The 22,692-nt window shown below is 39.6% G+C and overlaps 1 protein-coding gene across 2 annotated transcripts in view; it reads right to left on the minus strand.

The window, feature by feature from the left end:
- The window catches only part of reln (reelin), a 318,770-nt gene that overhangs the window by 170,091 nt on the left and 125,987 nt on the right, over positions 1-22,692 (minus strand). For both annotated transcript variants that reach the window (XM_080207461.1, XM_080207462.1), the window contains 5 exons: positions 16,911-17,007; positions 16,205-16,445; positions 6,000-6,145; positions 975-1,126; positions 103-215 (listed from right to left, as the gene is read on the minus strand). In XM_080207461.1, the coding sequence (XP_080063587.1) occupies positions 103-215; positions 975-1,126; positions 6,000-6,145; positions 16,205-16,445; positions 16,911-17,007 (749 nt within the window). The remainder of the gene's footprint in view (positions 1-102; positions 216-974; positions 1,127-5,999; positions 6,146-16,204; positions 16,446-16,910; positions 17,008-22,692) is intronic.

Consider the following 22,692-nt stretch of genomic DNA (forward strand, 5'->3'; position numbering starts at 1 on the left):
CGTCTTGATTGAGCTGGGGGAAAAACTGTTAAATGAAAGTGTTTGCATCATGGTTTGATGTGTCGGGATTTAGTTCTCCATAGATGCAACAATTCTACCTACCCTAAAGGATGAAAAAGGCAACACATCCAAAACATGCTCTTTTCTACCCTCAACCACGGCATAGAGTGTGACATCGTTTTCATGTGAATCCCCTGGATTACAGGAACCAGCCCCTGACAGAAAGAGATAGAATATTATTTCTTGTGTAAACATGGCTAACCGGCAAACTATCTGATCACACAACTTCTAGGAATACAAAAGATAATCTAAACTACCCCGTATTTAGTTACATTTTTATTTGATCTGGTTCATAGACACAATTAAAATAATACTGCTCCATCAGTATAAACACAAATATTGAGGTCTGTTTGCAAAGCTACGAGCTGTCTGTCGCTGCACTGAATAAAACAGAACAGCAAGATAAGTCTAAGGAAAATCTTGCTGCACAGATGAATATTTAAAAGGGGGCTAAAGGGAGTTGGCCTCATAATTCTGTGGCCATTCCTATGTGCTCCTAACACAGAAGGAGACACTTCCAGAAAAACTGGAGGAATAAGAAAAAGATTAATCATTATTTTGTGGTTCTTTATGGGTGCAAACTTAAGGTCCTGCCTTAAACATTCTGTCTGTTTAAACATTGCCATTAATTTCCAAAAGTGGTCTAACCATCCTATGTTAAAGGATATGGATGTACAGCCCAATATTCAATTACACAGCAGTATAATTCAGGACCGTAACAATACATTTCACACAGCTTTACGTTATTTCATTCACGTGGTCTGAACTGGACATTCAGGATGTTTTTGTATCCGCACTTCTTCAGGCTTCCCAAAAGTGACCACAAAAATATTTTATTTCAGAACAAGTGAACATACACAGCAAACATTTGTAATTAACCTCAGCCATGCTTCCTGTCTTTCCCCTTCACTCACCCATGCTAAAGTAAAACCTGAGATTTCCATCGTTAGTAGTGTCCAGAACTGATGTGCAAACACTTCGCTCTTCATCTTTGAGGAACACAAGAGATGAGCCTGACTCGACCACACCACATTTGGTGCCAATGATAGCTCCTGATATTTCCCAGCTGTAGAGAGAAAGAATGTGACAAACAGTCAACACAGCCTGTTTCTGCTTTGCACTTTAATTACAGTGGCGATAACACTTAAATCCCACTTTACTTTATAAACATCAGCAGCAAACATAGTATTGTTTTAACCCCATTGAGGATGCTGAACTTTGAATAAAGTTGTCTATTAGGCTCACTGAAAATAATTATTAGGAATGTTAAAGTAAACACACTTCTCTTAACCCCAGGGGAAGATATGAAACATTAATCTGGGGTTTAAAGGATACAATTTGTGGAATGTGACTTTGTTAACAGCCATTTGAATGAATGAAAGAGGTATTCCTACAGAAAGTGTTTACTACAAAGTGACATTGATGATTTTCAGGAATAAATACCTGTATTAGCAAGAGAGTTTAAATGATACAGTGAGGTAGAAAGGGATTGAGTTGATGATTCTCACTGTGAAACCAAGCACTAATTGGAGATCTGGTCAGTCCAGACGAAAAACATGCCGATTACCACAGGGTCACGCGTTTAAACACAAGATTCTGCCGCTGCCGCCGCCACCGCCACCGCCACCACCCCCCGATCTATTTAAAACCCTGACGGCAGTGGAGTCTCGGATACACAATCCGCAGTCATGGCTTGTATACTAATGCCAGACTGAGCACTGATATCAACTTTTGGCATTGAGGGGATGATGGAGGTAAACAAAACAATCTCAAATGCCAAGCACCAGAATCAAAAATTAGAAATCTTAGGAATGCACTGTGAGTTAGTTAATGTCTAAAAGAAAAAGGCACATTTATGTTTTGGATGGGGCCATTAAACAGATACTAAGCAACAAAGAATCGGCTTTTGTATAGCATCTTTCAGGTCTTTGAATAAAATAATGCTCATTCTGACCAAACAGATTGATTTAGGCCCAATATAAAAAAAATCAAAATCCATTACCTATTTGTCAATATTGTGGAGTTTTGTTTGAAATCAACAAGAATCCATTAAAATTAATGAGATGTCACTGGAATTAAAAGGGACTTATCTGGACAGTATTCGATGAAGACAATAAATACAAGTAACTGTGAAGAAAATCTGTAACGGGGAAGATAACTCTTTGTTGGGGGCAATAATCCTAATCTCTCTCTTCATATCTTCAATAATAATTTATTCTTACATAACACGTTTCATGCAGAAAATATCCTGAGGCTCTGCAGAGAGGGGAAGCAGTCAATAAGCAGCAATAGAAGAATTACATAAATATTTCAATATAGAAACAGGCTGTAGGCCCAACTGGACCACTTTGGTGTTTATCCTCCACACAGCTAGTACTCCAGTGTGCTCTCACTGTTTCCATATTCTTTTATTCAATTCTCTTTCAACCACTGATTCAGTCTATTCTTAAATGCTGACATTGGCAGATGAATTTTCAATTAACTGCAGAGGCAGGATCAAAGAATGCCAAACTGCAATTTCCCATTGGTTGGGATGTCAGTCTTTTGCTATGGCCTCAGTTTCAGGTCAGTTTCATTCCAAGATGGCTAATGAAAGATGTCGGGTGGGGGGTGATGGCTACCTGCCCGCAGGTCCATTAAAGGGTTTATTAAATCCACTCTGCTAAAGCTGACTGGAATAACGGGCCTGCTGTTAAGGCTGTAACAAGGCTGAGAGCCCTTCCACAAAGATGACTCAGTAGTAGTGGCCTCTTTGCAATTTTATCTGTTTAAAAAGTCTTAAAAGAGCACTCCACCTTGAGGTATCCTCCTTGTTCTTGCCTCCCCTACATTGCGGCTTCTACCTCTGAGGGTGCTGATGTGTTAGTGTTGGAGGGTCTCCTATTGGCTCACCCTAGCTGCTCATTAAAAATCATGTCAGACATCAGGCACTGACACAACATGGAGTCAAGACTCAGAAATACATCCAAAGTTGGTCCTGATCCATGAACAAAAGAATCAACCCCAAGTCAACGTAGCAATCACAAACTCCAGTTGTGTATTCCACAGTCTCACAACACTGGGTGTCAAAAACATAACAAGAACAAGAAGAAGCAATTGAAGGCACAGTTGAAGAATGAGATTTTGAGGAGGTTTTTTTTAATTTGACAATGTCCAAGAAGTCTGGGCTGAGACAGATGAAAGCTGTCATCAACTGGAGAGTAGAGGGAGAAGGGAATGTACAGGGGACTACAATCAGAAGGCTAGAACATAGAGCTGAACAAGATTGTGAGGTAGGATAAAGCATGAGTACAAAGTTAAGAAGGGTTAGAGGCCTCAAAGGGATACTGATAGGTTAAGTGAGTGGGCAAAGATTTATCAAATGAAGTATAGTGTGGGAAGATGTGAAATTGTCCATCTTGGCAGGGAGAGTAAAAAAGAGTATTATGCAAATGGTGAGAGATTGCAGAGCTTTGAGGTGCAGAGGGATCCAAGTGTCTTAGGGCAAATATAACAAAAGGTTAGTATGCTGGTACAGCAAATAATTAGGAAAGCTAATAGAATTTTGGTTGTTTATTGCAAGGGGAATTAAGTATAGAAGTAGGAAGATTATGCTTCAGTTGTACAGATTAAAAGTGAGATCACATCTGCAGTACTATGCACAGCATTGGTATCTTTATTTAAGGAATTATGTAAATGAGGTGGAAGCAGTTCAGAGAAGGTTTACCAGGCTAATGCTTGAAAATAACACCTAATAGACTAACATCTTCATTCAGCCTGAAAGCATGATCCCAACCTTTCTGTTGTGTGTTATTTTAACTCAGCATCTTGCTCTCCTGATGTGTCCGTCCTTGACCTGCTGCGATGTTCCACTGAAGTCCAATGCAATCTGGAGGAGCAGCAACTCATCTTCTGATTAGGCCCAGTACAGCCCTCAGGATTCAATACTGAGTTCTACAACTTTAGACTGTGACCTTTCCCCGCCATCTTAAACCCATCTTTAAATATTTCATACATTTATTGTCTCAATGCAAAAACCATCCCCTATTCCATACCAGGCCATCTGTCTCTTATTCTTAAGATTGCTACATCTTGTTACAATCTCTCCCAGTTACAGTATAATAACCAACACAGTTTCCCAATTTTTAGTTCTGATTAAGAGTCAAATGGATTGGAAACATAACTCTGTTTTCTCTCCCTACAGACGTTGCCAGATCTGTTGAGATTTTTCTGCATTCTTTGTTTTTGTTTCAGATTCCAGCAGCCACAGTATTCTGCAGCATATCTTGTATTATGAGTAAAGTTTGGACAAGGTAGGCTTGTAGCTTTGAAGAGTAAGGAGTGACTTGATTGAAACATCTAAGATCCTGAGAGGGCTTGACAGGGTAACTGTGGAAAGGATATTTTCCCTTCTGGGTCACTATTTAAAAATAAGGGGTCATCAATTTAAGTCAGATTTGAGGAGAGGTTTTTCTCTCAGAGGGTCATGAGTCTTTGGAAGTCTCTTCCTCAAAAGACAATTAGAAGAAGAGTCTTTAATTTTTTTTAAGGCAAAGATACATAGATTCTTGCTAAGCAAGAGGATGAAAGATTATTGGGGTACATGAGAATGTGAAGTCTAGGTTACAATCAGGTCAGCCACAATCTTATTGAATGGCAAAGCAGACTCTAGGAGCCAAATGGCCTACTCCTGTTCCTCTAGTACATATATGTTCATAAGGTGGAAATTAGAATCTTTTTCTTTATTCTTTCATAGGATGGGGGTATCTACGGCCAGCATTTCTTGCCCATCCCTCATTACCCCTCTATGGTATAACTTGTTAGGCCCATTTCAGAGTGCAGTTAAGAGTCAACCACATTGCAGTGGGTCAAGAACCACATGTAGGCCTGACTGGGTAAGGATGGTGATTTCTTTTCCTAAAGCTCATTCGTGAACCAGGTGGATTTTTACAACAATCGATGATGGTTTCCTGTTCACCATTACTGAGGCCAGCTTTATATTCCAGATTTATTAATTCACTGAATTTTCAATTCCACCAGCTGCCATGGTGGGATTTGAACTCATGTTGCCAGAGCATTGGTCTGGGCCTCTGGATTACTAGTTCAATGATAATACCGCTATGCCACCATATCCCCCAAATGAACGATAAAGTAGATGATGACTATGGTTGAAACATCAGAAAATCAAGGCTTAGCATGTCCAATTGGCTACATAGGAAGGTGACCTGCATCACTGACCATGGAGCGTGGGTCATTTGTATATATTGTACAGGAAGAGAAAAGTAACAATAATGGAAACATCTCCTCAAAATATTATTTGTAGAACAATCATGATATCCATAATTTATTCATGCAGTTACAAATAGAAAAGAGAACATTTTTTCCCTTTAAAAATATTGCAAATACTGGAAATATGAATTTTTCCCCTATGTTACACAAAGACGTTTCACAGCTACTCAGAATAAAATTGCTGAGATCTCAAATATTATGGACTCTTGTTGGGTTAACTGAAAATTGAACTCTCCAGGGAGGGTGTTGCATGCATATCCTTGAGCAGTCGATTGAATGCGGGTGAGGCACTGAGGATAGGTTCAGGGAATTAAATTCCCTGTGCTGTCAAGTGCTTTTTCTATAACAGCAACTGTACAGAAAATGTTTTGGGGAAACTCTGTAGCAGTGAACTGAGTGAAGATTATTTATTTTTCTAGTGCTCTGAAGAAAATAACTTTGATTAATACCATTATACGTTCAGAGGGAAACAAAGAGTTAAAATATTTTTTGCCAGTGCAGCTTTTACATCCCACTAGAAATATTTAATTCTTTCTCTCAGCAAATTTCTTTGACATCCAGCTGCACTTTAAATATGTATGTGTGGGGCTAATGCAACCCTTCTTTGAATCTCACTTATCCCCCAGATAGCTGTACACATATTCAGAATACTAGAGATAACAAGCACTTACCCTGCAGGCTGACTTTCAAACTCTTCCACCCACTGCGTTACAATGCCTTCGGTCCAAAGATCAACATCCCTGGTTGTTACAAAGTTAAAATCAGTGCCCTCAGTCCCATGGAAATACATGGAGTTACCATCAGATTGACAGCTATGCTGTGGGGAGAGAGAGAGATAGAGTGCATTACAAGGACTCAGGACACTAGTTTGTAACCACAACAAAATCTGGCTTCAACAAAGAGAATTTTGAAGAGAGTTTTTCAATTATTTATTCATTATTGCCTTAAGCATGAAGTCAAATTACAGTTAAACAACACAGCAGCTCCCCCTCAGTCAAAGTATCACCGTGATAAATAGAATATTTATTTTGATGAGTGTTTTGCAGGCTGATTATTTAAAGCAACGATAAAATGCAAATGTCTGGTTTTTATGACTACAATTGTTTTAGCAATACTCTTTAATGCTTGATTTCAGTGATTCTAAGTTTCTCATAACTGTAGTTTCTCACTTGTGGTTTCATTCTCCGTAATCTACATTAATCTCCATTTTTAATGGGGTTTTTTATATAGTGCTCTATCCACAAAATTATATACAGTAGTCGAACTAAAACCTAAATAAAATTACTGTTGTCTATTTGATCTTGTACTTTAAAGTCTCTATTTATAAAATCAAAAATTTCTGCGGCCTTTCTTATGGCTTTATTCAGTTGCTTTGCACATTCAAAGAAGCCACTCTGTTTACCCACACCCTTTGGTATCTTTCCATTGACTGTACACTTGGTTTTCTATCCAAGATATATTATCATGTATTACTCCACACTAAATTACCACTTTTGCTTTTTTTTGCTAACCTGACTATGCCCTCCTGAAGCCTCCTAAAGCCCTGATCTTTATTTGCCTAATCTCTCAATTTAGTATCTTCAACTAATTTTGATTCTGTGTTTCTAAGATCCATATCCAAATCAGTGATCTATCTTGAAAATAAACTGATCCCTGGAAATGCTACTTTTAACTCTCCTCCAATCCAAGCAAAATGCAATACCTCTAACTCACAAACCAACTTTCCATCCCTGCTGCCATATTTCCTCATGTCCCACATTGCTGGACTCTTGTAATAACCTTCTTGTGAGACACCCTATCGAAAGCTGATTGGAAGTTAATGATTGGAATTTTTCAGCCATTCATACCCTGTCGCTGCTGCAAATGAGAATGGAAGGGAAGTCGTGTCTGACAAATTTACTGGAGTTCTATGAGGATGTGTCTAGGGCAGTGGATAGAGGAGAGCCGGTGGATGTGGTCTTTCTGGATTTTCAGAAGGCGTTTGACAAGGTACCTCACAAGAGGTTATTGCAAAAGGTCAGGGGACATGGAGTTGGGGGTAGGGTGTTAGCGTGGATAGAGGATTGGTTGTCAAATAGGAGGCAGAGAGTGGGGGTCAATGGGTGCTATTCGGATTGGCGGATGGTGACTAGTGGGGTGCCCCAGGGGTCGGTGCTGGGGCCTCAGCTATTTACCATTTATATAGATGATCTGGAGGAGGGAACTGAGTGCAGGGTGTCGAAATTTGCTGATGACACCAAGATTGGGGGAACGGCAAATTGTGCGGAGGGTGTGGAGAGTCTGCAGAAGGATCTAGATAGGCTGGGCGAATGGGCCAGGAAATGGCAAATGGAATTTAATGTTGGCAAGTGTGAGGTGGTCCACTTTGGTAGGAAGAATGGTAGGAAGGACTATTACTTACGTGGCGAAAAACTGCAGCAGGCGACGGTGCAGAGGGACCTCGGGGTCCTTGTGCATGAGTCGCAAAAACCCAGCTTGCAGGTGCAGCAGGTGGTCAGGAAGGCGAATGGGATGCTGGCCTTCATAGCGAGGGGGATTGAATATAAAAGTAGGGAGGTCTTGCTGCAGCTGTATAGGGCATTGGTGAGGCCGCAGCTGGAGTACTGTGTGCAGTTTTGGGCGCCGCACCTGCGCAAGGATATTTTGGCCCTGGAGGGAGTGCAGAGGAGGTTTACTAGGCTGATACCGGAGTTGAGGGGATTGAGCTATGAGGAGAGGCTGAATAAACTAGGCTTGTACTCGTTAGAGTTTAGAAGAATGAGGGGAGATCTCATTGAGACGTATAAGATGATGAATGGGATGGATAGGATAGAGGTGGAGAGACTCTTCCCGCTCAAAAAAGACAGTAGGACTAGGGGGCACAGCCTCAAGATAAAGGGGAGGCGGTTTAGAACGGAGTTGAGGAGGAACTTCTTCACTCAAAGGGTGGTGAATCTCTGGAATTCTCTGCCCGTTGAAGTGGTGGAGGCTGCCTCGCTAAATATTTTTAAGAAGCGGGTTGATGGGTTTTTGATAAGAGAAGGGATTAAGGGTTATGGGGAGAGGGCGGGAAAGTGGAACTGAGCCACGACAGATCAGCCATGATCTTATTGAATGGCGGGGCAGGCTCGAAGGGCTAGATGGCCTACTCCTGCTCCTATTTCTTATGTTCTTATGTTCTTATGAGAGTTTGGCACTCAGCCAAATCTCTGTTCACTTCAGCGGGATCAAAGAATCCCACTGGTGTAAACAGCCAGAAGATTCTGGCCAATATTTTCCACAATAATTGTATTCCTTTCATCTACATAATTAATCACATCCTCAAAAGATGTGATTAAATTTATCAAGCATTTATCTCTAATAAATTCACATTGATTTCTAAATGACCACAAATTTAATCTCAAATTAAGTTTTGACCACAGAAGACAACTGGCCAATATTTCTACAATGACCAGAGATATCCCTCTTTCGAAGAAAGGTGCCTTACTAACCATCCTTTAGTTGCATAGTAAGGAGAACTGAAAAGTTATGATCAAAGCATCTGGCAACTCTCTTTGACTTACTTCAGCTGCCTAAGACGTATGCCATCACAATCCAGTGACATCCATCTTGAATTTGTTTACTTTTCTCAGAATCAATTAATTTGGTAGGCCTAGGTAAGAGTCAGTGTAGACTCAATGGGCTGAAGGCCTCCTTCTCCACTGAAGGGATTCCATCTCTCTATGATTTTTCTGCAGTTTACTTCTAATAATAATAAGAATGGAACATGAACACTGGCATAGACACGTTGGGCTGAATGGTCTGTTTCTGTGCCATTTTTCTATGTAATCCAATGTAATAATTCCATATCCTACTCTGAACATTTATATTCCAACATCATTAGTAAAGCAACGTATTTATATTATGCCATACTGTCATGTTCCACAAAGCTAATTAACCAAAGCTTTTTTTTAGTTATGAATGCATGGAAGGAACTGACTGAACCTACATATTAAATAAATTGTTCCTTTAACAGTTACAGCAAAATGATCCACCAACTTCCTTTGTTGTGTGATCCAATTATTAATAACACAAGACAACATGGAAGTTGGTGGATCATTTTGCTGTAACTGTTAAAGGAACAATTTATTTAATATGTAGGTTCAGTCAGTTCCTTTCATGCATTCGTAACTAAAAAAGCTTTGGTTAATTAGCTTTGACAGATGCATTAAGGTAGATCTGGATTGCTCCTCTATGTCTTGCATCTGAAATTGCATCAATGGAATGGTTACATCTTGCAGTGAAATGAAAATTCCACAGCAACACATGATTTTTTTGTGGAATAGCAGATGCAGTTGTGTCAGCCGTTGCTTTCACTCTGGAATATCTCTCTTCAATCTATACCTACCAGGGGTGTATGAATAATAGATCACTTCCGTCTGATGACTCTTAAGAACATGTCAGGGGTGAAATGAGTTCCAGCAGACTGAATTCAATGGTGAATGAGATAATACTTAAAATGCCAATAACATAAATATATGGGTTTAGGTTTTGGCAGATGAGAAAGGGTTCGATACTACCCCACACCAATCCATCTGCCTACGTATCAGATCATAATAATTCAAACTAACTTGCACAATAAAGTAAACTAGCAAGGCCATTTTGTGATTGTGAAATTAATATTTCTAACATAATTCAGATTTAGATCAATGGCTTATAGGTGAGTTAGTGCTGAAATCGTAGCAGGAGCCTCAGAGGATGATGTTGAAATTCAACAATACTGACAGAGGTAAGAAAATGTTTGATGAACTGACTTATGACCTCAAAGTTTCAGGGGCTGTTCGCACAGGAACAGAAGCCACTGATGGAATAAATACATCTGAAAGGTTGCAAGCAAATGACAGCAGATGGAGGTCAGACTTGGCAGGTCCACAGTTGATGATGTGAAGAAAATATTTTAGGTTTCTTTTTAACCTATTTTAAAATATTTCACCCAAGAAATATTCAAATCCTTAAGGTGTTGCAAAGAACAGGCGTGACTGATTCCTATTGCCATAAATCAAAGAATTGGTTGAGTAAACGACTTTTTTAACTTCAAAATGGAATGATTGAGTGGAGTCCTCATAGGTACATTTAAGATATTGCTGATATGGTGGAGACATATTAGTATATTGCTACAAAATAAGCTGTAGACAGAGACAGCATAGTATAATGACATTTAGGACAGATACTGAGAATTTCTTCTTCCTCTACAAGAAATTAACACACAGGATGGACCCCCAGGTATGAGGCAAAAAATCTTGAAATCATTTAAAAAGAGAGCTGGATGTTGCACTGGGGACCGTAGGTTATTTCTGGATGGATAAGCCAGGGTGAGCTTAATAAGCATCCTCATCCATATCCATCTTGTGATCATGGAGACAGAAAAGGTAGAACTAAGGTCACAGGAAGAAAATAGGCAATAGAGACAGAGAGAGCTGGAAGATCAGGAGGATACATAGTAGAAAAATATTATTGCAAAATGATTAAGAAAAATAACAAAAATAACATTTTTTTTAATTTGCAGTTACCTATTTATCCTGTACACAACTAGTTAAAATGAAAGATTTGGAGACAGGGAAAAGCAGTACTGAGCAAATTGGAGGATAGAATAGATACTGAATGACAATGCTCATATACAGCAGAGGTGAAGAAGGGTAAGTATCACAGGGAGCACCAAACTAAAGAAACCAATAAAGGATGTTTTCAAAAACTGATGATAAATTGATTGATATATCCAAGACAATACAAAGAATGAGAAAAAAAAAGTAGTCTTGGTAAAATTATAAAGGGCAGAGCAGGTGGATGTGAGAAATTGAAGATGACAAAAGTGAAAGAAATGAGATTTGGAAGAAATAAATGTTGGATAACAAATGAAAAGATATAGATACAAATGATAGGATATCATTTCTGATTTTTATTAAAATTGCACCTGGGTGAATGGGAAGAGACATTGGTCAGATTTTGTTAGACTGACAGGAATCTTGCCTGCTGGTTGGAGAACTGACTGCGAATCTGCATCAGTTCCATGAAGGTGCGACAATGGAATGAAGTGCTCTTCGGGCACTTAAGTGGCCATCACTGTGATTGAGTCCCAGGCTGTGGAAATCCTACTGGCCAGAGACCAGCAGCTTGTCATTGCCATCAATGCCAGTGGGAGCAGGACTGATGGTAGCTGGGGACACTGCAGTCACCTGAAATCTAGAATCATCATGGGTCTCCAAGTCAAAGATGAGTGAGGATGGAATGGGGTAATGGGTGTGATTGACAGGAAAACGTGTTGAGAGGTAGGTCAGAGCTAAGGGCAGGTTGTAGCTTTCTGCCTCACCCCGTCCCTCAATAGGTACTAATTAGGCCCGACAATGAAGAATGCCTTCAAGCCCTCACAGCCAGCAAACCTGACAGGGAAAGTGCGCAGCCTCCACTTAACCCCTGAGCCAGCATTACAATTGCAGTCTCAGGGTTAATGGATGTCAATTGGCTCATTAATGAATCTAATTGACATTCTACCATCGGCAGCCAGGAAATCAGCTCCTTCTGCACTTCCACTTAATTGGGGGAGGTTTTGCCACTGCCTGAAGACTGATACTTAGATTAAATGGGCCCAGCTACCATGCTTCCCACAATGACGGGTTGTAATAAATCCAGTCCTATGGATGAGGACTTAAAAGGAACACATGCCAAAAGTCCCAGGGCAGATAGGCACTTGAGATTTCCAACAAGTGACATTTTAGTTTCTGACTGGACTTCAATCACAGGGAATGCTTCCCATTGCCACTTAAGTGCCAAGGGTGCTTAATTCCATTGCCCTCCCTCATGGAACTGACGCAGGTTTCCTGGCAGGTGGGACCCCCATCAGCCTAACAAAATCTGGCCTTAATCTCTCACCCACTTAGCCAGAAACAATTTTAAGAAAAGTCAGCTATGATATTCTATCATTTGTACTTGCATCTTTTATTGATTAGCCAACATTGATTTATTTCAAATTTTGTTTAATTTACTTTTGTGGTCTTTGTTTTCTCACTCGTCACAGGGATTTAAACTGGAGAAGCTGCCCTGAGTTCAGAAAGTCTGCTGAGGTCAGTGGTTTAGGTTGGACATGTCAACAACCTTCCTCTCTCACCCCTTGGGTTTCCAGCCTTCCTGTGAGGATGAAAAACTGGACAGATAGCTATTCAATAGAAGCAGGAGGTTTGCATTAAAAATGCTGTCTTGAATTAGTATGCAGAGTCCACTTAGACATTAACTATTCGCACCACAGTTCCTCAACATTGTGCCTAAATTCCTACTCAGCATGGGGCAGGGGTGGAGCTGATCTTTGCCTTAATATTCTCCTTTAATTAAATATATGTATTACAGTGGGCTTAATTAAACCAAACAAGCTTGAATGTGATACCAAGCAAAGATTTTGTTTCTTTTTCTTGTCCAGATGCCAGTCCTGGGGACTGAAACATTTAAACATCCAGAGACAGCTACAAATCGCCATTAGGAAGTGGTTCGATTCGGTAAAATGTAAAGTGAAGTTCCCTCTAAGAAGCCTCATTCACTGATTTGTCACAATCTTAAAGCTGATAGCTCTGTGTTCATAGTTTGATTGAATGGAATATGGTAATTGCTTTTTTTTCAACAAGAGGTTTCCAGTTACTTGAGGATGATACACCAGTTCAGTTACATGAAATAAAGACTCAACTCTCTGGAGCTTGACTGAAATGCTAACAAACCTAATTAACTATGTCTGATCTGTTATTTTTTAAATTCCCAAACCAGTTACAAACCCAGCTGGTGGATCAAATTTCTCAGCTTCACTGTTGAGGTACAGCACACTCAGCTGGGTTGGTTTCAATTCTAGGGCAACAAATGGGAAGATTGGTCACTCGTACATGAGGCAAAGAGACGCTGACATTTTACATCAGGCTGCTAAGCAACGGTGATACAGCTTGGTGGATTATGGGTGGGCACTATCAGGCCAACACTAAGGTATGTCTGCAGGTGTCATGATTGTGAGGTGGGCATGATCCACCAGAGTCCCTGATCTACAGTGCAGAGTTTATCTTTGTGGGACTGTAGGTGCATCCTCCTGTTAAAAAAAAACACAAAGTTAGGCACATTTACACATCCATGCCAGCTGAAAAAGAGCTAATCCTGGCAACTCCAGCCATCCAACTCTTGGTTTGTAATCCTGTTGGTGACAACACCAAATGGATATCTAAGAGTATTTTAAACACAGTGACGGTTTCTGTCTCCACCACACTTTTGGGCAGTGAGTTCTACACTCCCACCACACTCTGGATGAAAACTTTCCCCTCAACTACCCTTTATTCATTCAATAATTACTTTAAATCTATGCATTCTGGTTATTGACCTTCTTATTAATGGAAATGGTGCCAGCATCTGTGGAAAGAGAAACAGATTTAATCTTTTGAGTTATATTACACTTCTTCAGAAATGAAGTTTGAGTTCAGAGGGAGTCATACTGGACTCAAAACGTTAACTCTGTTTATCTGTCCACAGATGCTGCCAGTCCTGCTGAGCTTTTCCAACATTTCTGTTTTTATTTCAGATCTTCATTATTCACAGTATTTGCTTTTATTACAGTTGAGCCTAATCCAGTTAGCAACAGATGTTGTTCACACATTCACTTCCAGCTGGTGGTCACTAGATGCCAGTCAAAAACAGTGATGTCGATTAATGTTTTTCCTCCTTTCCTAATCAGGGAATGATGCAGCCAGTTTGAATGTTCCTATTACTACCCAGAGCTTGTTTTTAAATTTCTTCTTAACCAAATATGAATCCAATTCTTAATTGTAACTATTATATCAATGGAATATTAAATGCTTTTGATTTCATTGGATCAAATCACTGGACAACCCTGTTTGCAGCAGATAACATTAATTAACCATTCATGATTGATTTTAATATCATTAACCACACTATAAAGTATAATAAAACAGTCAATTATTAGTATTCTTATCTGCATTAAATACATGGATTTAACTTTAAAATGTATTAGTATTAAGATTTAAACAAAACAAAAACCAGTACATTGCGGATTTAAACAATTCTGAAGACTTAAACAATCTTGCTTTAAGTTATTCTGAGTTCTATTTATAAGATGTTATGCAGAGTGGGGAAGCAGTGAGAGTGAGGTTAAAAGAAAGTGGTTCCATTTCATGCTCTATCCCTGTCCATTTGCGGTTTTATCACTGTACCATTTCACCATCCATCCTGGTAAATCCTGATTTTTTTTTACATGTCTCAACATGAGACCACCTCTCATTCTTCTAAATGGCAGAGAATATTGGTTCATTCCAATGTCTGATTTGATTTGGCTTGTTTTGATTTATTATTAACACATATATTAGTATACAGAGAAAAATACTGTTTCTTGCATGCTACACAGTAAAAAGTCTGACAACACCAGGTTTTAGTCCAACCAATTTATTTGATAATATACTCACAAGCTTTCGGGGTTAGTCCCTTCGTCAGGTGAATGGAGAGTTCTGGCCTCAGACAGAGCATATAAAGCACAGACAGTTTAGAGATTACTGATTAGAATGCGAATCCTTACACCTAACCTGCTGTTCAAGACCTGAAGTGGCTGACAATGATCTCTAATAATACAATAAGACAATCTAATAATACAATAATAATACAATAATAATAATCTAATAAGACAATAATCTCTTGTGAGTCTATTATCAAATAAATCGGTTGGACTAAAACCTGGTGTTGTCAGACTTTTTACTGTGTAGCATGCAAGAAACAGTATTTTTCACTGTATACTAATATATGTGTTAATAATAAATCAAAACAAGCCAAATCAAATCAGACATTGGAATGAACCAATATTCTCTGCCATTTAGAAGAATGAGAGGTGGTCTCATGTTGAGACATGTAAAAAAAAAATCAGGATTTACCAGGATGGATGGTGAAATGGTACAGTGATAAAACCGCAAATGGACTAACCCCGAAAGCTTGTGAGTCTATTATCAAATAAATCGGTTGGACTAAAACCTGGTGTTGTCAGACTTTTTACTGTGTTTACGCCAGTCCAACGCCAGCATACCCACATCTTGCATGCTATACAGACAAAGTATACTGTTCATAGAGAAGGAAAGGGGGAGTGCAGAAGGTAGTGTTACGGTCATAGCCAAAGTGTAGAAAAAGAGTGACTAATGTCAGCACATGGTGACAGGTAATGATAAAAATATCCAGGGAGTAGGGAACACAAGGTTGAGCTAAAGCAATTCCCATTTCAAGGTTGTCCCATTACTTGCAAATCTAAATGACCTCACCTTCATGTCCTGAGAATGTTTCCTGTCACATGTATTATCACACAGCTAGATGCACATCAGAGACCAATATCAAAATAAATTCTTGATTTTCTCCCTAAGGCTTCACTGTTGTGATGATATTTACCGACAGCTGGGCCTCACACTTTGTCAGGATTACTGCTGTTGGATTGCAGGCATTGGGTTTGGGAGATGGCAGATTGCAAATGGCTGGTGACAGATGGAGAGGAATCTGCCCTCAACACCTTCATTTCAGAACAAGTGAACATCATAAATTTCCCAAATTAAGAAGATGTCATTCAACCCAGCCAGACGGAAGGACATATTTGATAGCCAGACGGACCAAGGCATAATTGCAATACAAATTCTGTATAGAATGGAACTAAATGTCATTTGTAAGCACGTTTAAATTAATGTGCCCTTCCAACAGCGAAGACTTTCAATGACTCATACTTTAACAGATTAGTCATTGGGCATCACTGCTCCACAGAGGTATAAAGCTTATCAATTAGAATTAAGACATGGCAAAGAGATGAGTCTGTGCAAAACAGCAAATGATTAAGTTAAGGGAATTAATTGGAACAAACCTTTACTGTCGCTCCAGGGAAAAAAAGCCAGTGGCCTGTGTCGACTGGGTCTAGGTTATCTTCCAGAAGCATCTGTTTGTGGGCAGCATTGATGATCAGTATGTTATCCAGGGCCCAACAGGCCTCATACACATCACCTGCATGGAGATCTTCTTGTTTCCATTTAAATTTGATATTTTCCCCTTTGGCGTCTTGAGGAAGATAGATTATGTGGATAACGGTGCTGGTGTTAGACGGAGCTCTGTTATTTAAAAAATACAAATTATTTATCTTTGTGATTTATTTCATTTTATTCTTTACCTTTTATCTTTGCAACTTACTTACCATCACATTTCTCTTCACATAGAAAAGGGGTGATTATATATCCTTAGCTATTGCTAGAAATCTGTAAATGGTGCCAAGCAAGCAAACAGGGCAATGCAAGTATTTCCCTTCCTTACTTTCATCTCCTGCTTGTGTGCAGTATTCCATTTCGCAGCAATAAAAGTTACAAAGAATTTCCCTAGCTGAGCAAGTCAACTATAGGATCGAATTCGTAACATTTTGACCGGGGCTCACATGTTTAACCTCTGCAAGGGCACCCATATTACCCAATTTTGAAACCAAGGTACAGGGGCTAGAGTGTACTAGCAGTGCAGTATGATGACATGCTACCCACCCCCATCCCCCTTCCAGTTCCTTACCATTGATGTTCTTTACTACAAACCTAATTTTCTCCAGAACAATCCAATCAGCTGAGGTGTTCTTGCTGTAGGAGACGACAATGCCAGGATCAGTATAGCTATATCGACACGTACCAGACCCTGGAAGACAGATCAGAGGAGGAAAAAAGCGCATCAGGAAATGATCTGACAGAGGCATCAGCAACCAAAGCAGTGACCTTCCATTGCGCACGTTTGTCTTAAGCCTTTCTTTATGAAGAAATCATTGGCTGATTTGTGGTTAAATGTAAATATGGAATTTTGTATGATTTATGTGACATGTATGATATATAGATGATAAATCACAATCCTGGCAAGTAATATGTCACTTTTCCCAAGAGGGAAGGCTGAATAAATTTGTAGAAATATTAGGAATTGGTAATGCAAAGAGGTTCACCTGCACAAAAGTGCTTACTGACGTTTTAACAGCTTGGACACATAGTAGTTTTGCCATATCTATAAGGAGTAGTAAATAATAGTCAGGACAGAAACCTGATTTTTAATGTATGGATAGAAAACCATAATATGTATCTCTTGCTCTATCAGATGCAACACCTCGTCAGCACCAGTGATCTCTTACTACAGTGTTGTTCAGCTGCAATCAGTACACACATTGTACAAAGAATTACAACAACATGAGTTAATCAGAAGCAGTGTTTGACTAACTGAACCATCTCATTGCATTCATTGTGGCCTATAAACGATCCATAAATTTTATCAATCCATTGTAACAAAATTGCTGCAGGCTGGAAGTTAAGAACTATTGATCTGTTGACTATGAATGGAGTCCATGACTACAATTGTATTGTATTTTTTCCCTCTCAAAATCTTTTTTGTTCCATATTTAATAGAATTTTCTATTCCTCGGGTGGTTCTTTCACACCACGCAATCATCCACAACAAAACAGACAAGTAGAAAATCCCATCTCTGTCATTCCAATGTAGTTTTTAGGTGAGGTTTCAAGTATGGTCCAGAGTGACCCACTTGCTGATTCTCCCTCCAACTCTGTGGGGAACCACAATGGCTTGACCTGCTGTTTCTCCACAGTTTCACAATCTCAATCCCCTGCAAATGCCACAATTTATTCCTCTCTCTCTTTTTATTTTGTCCCATTCTCAGCTGTTGTCATTGAGCCCCTGCCTCCCCATGCCCAAGCCAGGACAGTATCATGGCCAGCAAGTTGTGGAGGTTTCCACAGCCACCCTCAAACATTCCTCTTCTATCATCTTTTAATACAAAATGCAATTTAAGTAAGGACATTTGGATGCTGCCTCCTCTCACCCAGTTCACCCTAACTGAGCAGTTTGCTTTCATGCAGTGCTCCACTTAGCTCCCTAGCTGGGAACTGACAGCAATTATGAATCAGAAAATCACCTGCCCAGATGAACGCAGGCAGCTGAGACTAGAGTAATCCACTGAGAATTTTTTTTATCAATACACTGCACTGGTTTTTTTAAAACCAGTCTCATTTTAAACAAGGTGCGACCGGTACTTGCTGCTAACCTTTCAGCAGGTAGAAATATTAAAGCTAGAACAAAAGATATTTTGCTCAGTAATTTAATCCAGCTAGGATGATTGCTCTCTGATTAACTTGCTTGATAGATTGACTGGCTGTAATTCCTATTAATATTGAGTGATGGTGTCCTGAAGGTCTAATTGAACACACATTCACTCACCACAGCTTCCTGACAGGAGCTGATTTCTGCCTGATTTATCTTACTTTACATGTTGACAAACACTTCCAAACTACAAGGCAGTTTTGTTTTTTCAAAAAGTACTCTTCCAATAAATCTCTCTGCTCTCTTTTAAATAAGGTTCCAGAGAGCAAAATGTTTTAATAGTGTAGTGATGGTTCAGACACACTTTCTAAAACACAATACAAAAAAAAATCTGGACTGAGGTACAATAACCTTACCAAAAAGAATAGAATGTTTTTGCACTGTACTCCATTACAACATTCACATTTTCCCTTCATTAGTTGTATGAGTAGATAATGGAGCAGTGAGGTGAATCTGTGCTTTCTCAGATCTTTCTTTGATTGCACTTCACTGTCTAATTGAGGACCTGACATTTGAAGGTATGATCACTGTTGCATGAACAATATTTTAATTTTAGGTATGAAATTTCTATATTCTTTCTTAGACACTGAGTTCTGTTTCACTGTGTGTAGCGATGCATATCGACAGGAAGAGATAGGTTCTTCCAGTTAACAGGGGGACAAGTAGCAAGTACTTTAATTGATATTCATCATTTTTTGATCACAAGTGCCAGAAGGGACTGATGAGTGATGGCTACATTACATCCTCAAAGGAAATGGCAGTTGTCCCCTAGACCTCTCTAATATAGCTCCTTGTAGTCTGCTGAAGAGGAACCACCCTCTTGATCAGAGAATACTGCAGCGAAGCTTCAGGTCTGAACAGAAAGTAGGGACTGAATTTTCATTTGTGGGTCCAGATCCCACTGTCAGGAGGAATGGGGAGGGCACGGTGGCACAGTGATTAGCACTGCTGCCTCAAAGCGCCAAGGACCCAGATTCAATTCCCAGCTTGGGTCACTGTCTGTGTGGAATTTGCACATTCTCCCCATGTCTGCATGGGTTTCCTTTGGGTGCTCCGATTTCCTCCCACAGTCCAAAGATGTGCATGTTAGGTGAATTGGCCATGCCAAATTTCCCTCAGGGTTCCCAAACAGGCGCCAGAGTGTGGTGACTAGAGGATTTTCACAGTAACTTCATTGTAGTGTTAATGTAAGACCAATTGTGACTCACAAGTAAATAAAAAGTACAGGTCAGGAACCCACACATGCCAGTGTTAGCTCCCAGAGGCTGTTATTTGAGGAAGCAGCCACAGCAGTGGATAAGCTCCCAGAAGCTCAAGATCCATCATTTAATGGGGAAATAGGAGACCACAGCTTGCAGGCCTACCAGCCAGTTGCCCCTCTGCTGTCAAGTGAAAATGTGGCCCGAGAAAATGGAGTGAAACTAATTTTAAAAAGTCAGACTTAAAGAATCAACATAAAAGGTTAACAATTTGTAAAACCATTCCAAGTAAATTGGATTAAAATATATTTGGTGAGTTGCCCTAGCGATAAAGCAATCAGGAGAAGAAGAGCACTCCATTCATACACAGAAAAAAGCAACATTAATTTTATTACCACGGGTCTTCCTGCCTGAAGAAAGTTAACGCCAAGTGGAAGAGGCTGATGTGTCAATCCCAAAAAGGAGCATTCAGCAATGGAATGGTTAACTATCTTATTGAAGAGACATTCTGTTGATGGGATGACATTAATTTTATGCAAGGGATATATTTCAAATAATTGCTCTTAAAGCCATAGCTCATTAGAAATTTGAACTGCAGCCAGAGTGAGGGACCAGTTTCAAATTCCATCTATTTTACAAAAGGATCTGAGAGCCTAGGCTGTTCCACTGTCTGCTGACCTGGAAAAGAAAGTGATACAATCAAATATAATCCTATTCAATTTTCTCCTCAATTAATCTCTGTTCCTTACATGAAAGATTGCTATTCAAAATGTTTTATTTGGGCACTGTCTCTAAATGCCACAAAAGAATTAAGAATTAAAGGCCCTATCTGGATATGTCCCGATCCATCCATTATCTTCATGAGGTACCCTTGTGCATCACTTACCTTTAATTTTCTAATATAATCTTTGACATTTTTACCAGCATAAAAAATAATTTGTGTTTTCCATCAATAGCTTAGCATATAAAACTAAGTCCTACAGCTTAATATGAATGAGTGATTAATTTTTATTTTTACATGTAGCCCCATCTCAAATATTGCATCACTTGTGTGGCCCATGCTTTAGGCAATACTGCAAATGACTGATTGTTGTTAAAACAATAAGTTATACTGAGATTAACTTTAAGCTTAACTTCTGAGTGATCAACTCAGCATACAAATGTAAACGAATGAGTGGAAAAAGTGAAATGAAGAAAAAAAATAAAGAAGATAAAAATAATTGACAATGCTTTCAAATTCCTGAGGGTTCTGCCTCTCATTATAGTTCCAGTAGGAATCCGAAGAACCCACTGGAAACAGGGAGGAACCCGGTAAGGCTGGATTTGCAGCAACTCCATCTATTCTTGGGACCAGATTTTTATCCCCCAACGGAGGTGTGAATCGGATTGTCAAACACTGCTGGGATAAACAATTTTCCTGTGTCTTCCCGACCCACACCATTTCATGTGGCCTTTTCACAGGTTGGAAAGGCCTTGAGCCAAAACACACATCAGTGTCACCATTGTGTGGACCACAGGGAAACTGTATTTCCTCCTGACATAATTTTCATGTACTGGCGTCGATTTTGGAAAAAAACACACACACACCCCTCCGTGGAGCATTTGTGACCATTACGAGAAACTTGCTGAGGAGACAGGAACATACTGAAAGGTAAGTGCAAAATACTGTGACATTCAAATATCATTATTGGATGCTGTGTTGTAATGAAAGTGTGTTTTAAGGAAGTAACTTATCATACGAACTGACCTACAATGGTAGGTTGACCCTTACATTGAGCAGCATCATTTCCAATTGTCAAATGTGTCATATTGCATTAACAAATGTAAAAAAAAGTCCTGTCTGATTCTGCTGTCATGTTTTGTTCTGTGATTTAATTGGTTGACAGCTCTGGTTATGAAAACAACCCTGCTTTTGAAAGTTGGACAAATATCTCCAACTACTCCCCTCTGTTAATTTTTCCAATGATTTAAAAATAATTCCCATTGCTACTGTATGGCTCCTGAGGTCTGTGCAAAGTGCTGTTAGGGGGAGTTAATATATTTAGTAAAAGGAGGTTGGGGTTAACACTCCTGATTCACCAGGTGAGATTTGCCTCTTCTCTCCATGGTACATTTCGCATCATTGGAAGGTGATGGACTGTTTGCCGGGATCTTATGGTCCTGCCATTGTTAATGGGGTTTCCCATTGAATATACTCCTAGTCACCTGGAAACCCCTGGTGGGGGTATGTCACTGATGGGACCATAAGTTCCTGCCAACATATATAGCAACAAAATTTTGGTGACCATCAGAGCACAAGCTAGTCAGCTGGTGAACTCTGAACACTTGTGAACATTGCACACCCTAAAGACCCATTTCAGTAATGAGTTGCCAGACAAATGTTGTATCCCTCAAGAACCTCAACTAACAGCAATCTCCAGCAAGGTGCTAGGAATAAAATTTGTTTACTTTGGGAAAACAGACATTGAATCAGAGCGTAGTAAGGATAACCATGAAGTTCTGCTTGGTGAACTATGTAACTAAAACTAAAGAAAGGCTTACTGTAAACCTATATGTAGACAAGGTTGGAATTTAAACAATGTTCTGTGTGCATGACTAATAAAATACAGTGACTTGGCAAAGTGCTGTATGAGAGGAGAAAGCTGTTTCAGGGGTTTCTCAAAGATGGTGCTCTTCTTGCACGCTTGAATAAATGATCGTAACCTGTACCTGAGTCTCCTGTGGTTGTTAATAAATCACAACAACAGTCCACACGTGGTGAGTGGCTATGGAGGGCACGGAGGTATAATGGGGTATCAGAGGGACCATGGAGGTGGCGTGGATAATCCGAGTTGCAGACAATATGTCTACCGTCTTGACTAGGAAATGCCCTCTCTATAATAAAGTAGAAAGGAAAAGGAAATTGAAAATGGGGGTTGGGGTGAGGATGGGGCCACCAGGGTGACATGTTGGTCTTATGTCTCCCTTGCAAAGATCATTGAGATGATAAACAAGTATAGAAAATAACCATATGATTAGTCTTTACATA

This window comes from Carcharhinus amblyrhynchos, chromosome 19, assembly GCF_965287045.1.
Source record: "Carcharhinus amblyrhynchos chromosome 19, sCarAmb.v2.hapA, whole genome shotgun sequence".
Lineage (NCBI taxonomy): Eukaryota > Metazoa > Chordata > Chondrichthyes > Carcharhiniformes > Carcharhinidae > Carcharhinus > Carcharhinus amblyrhynchos.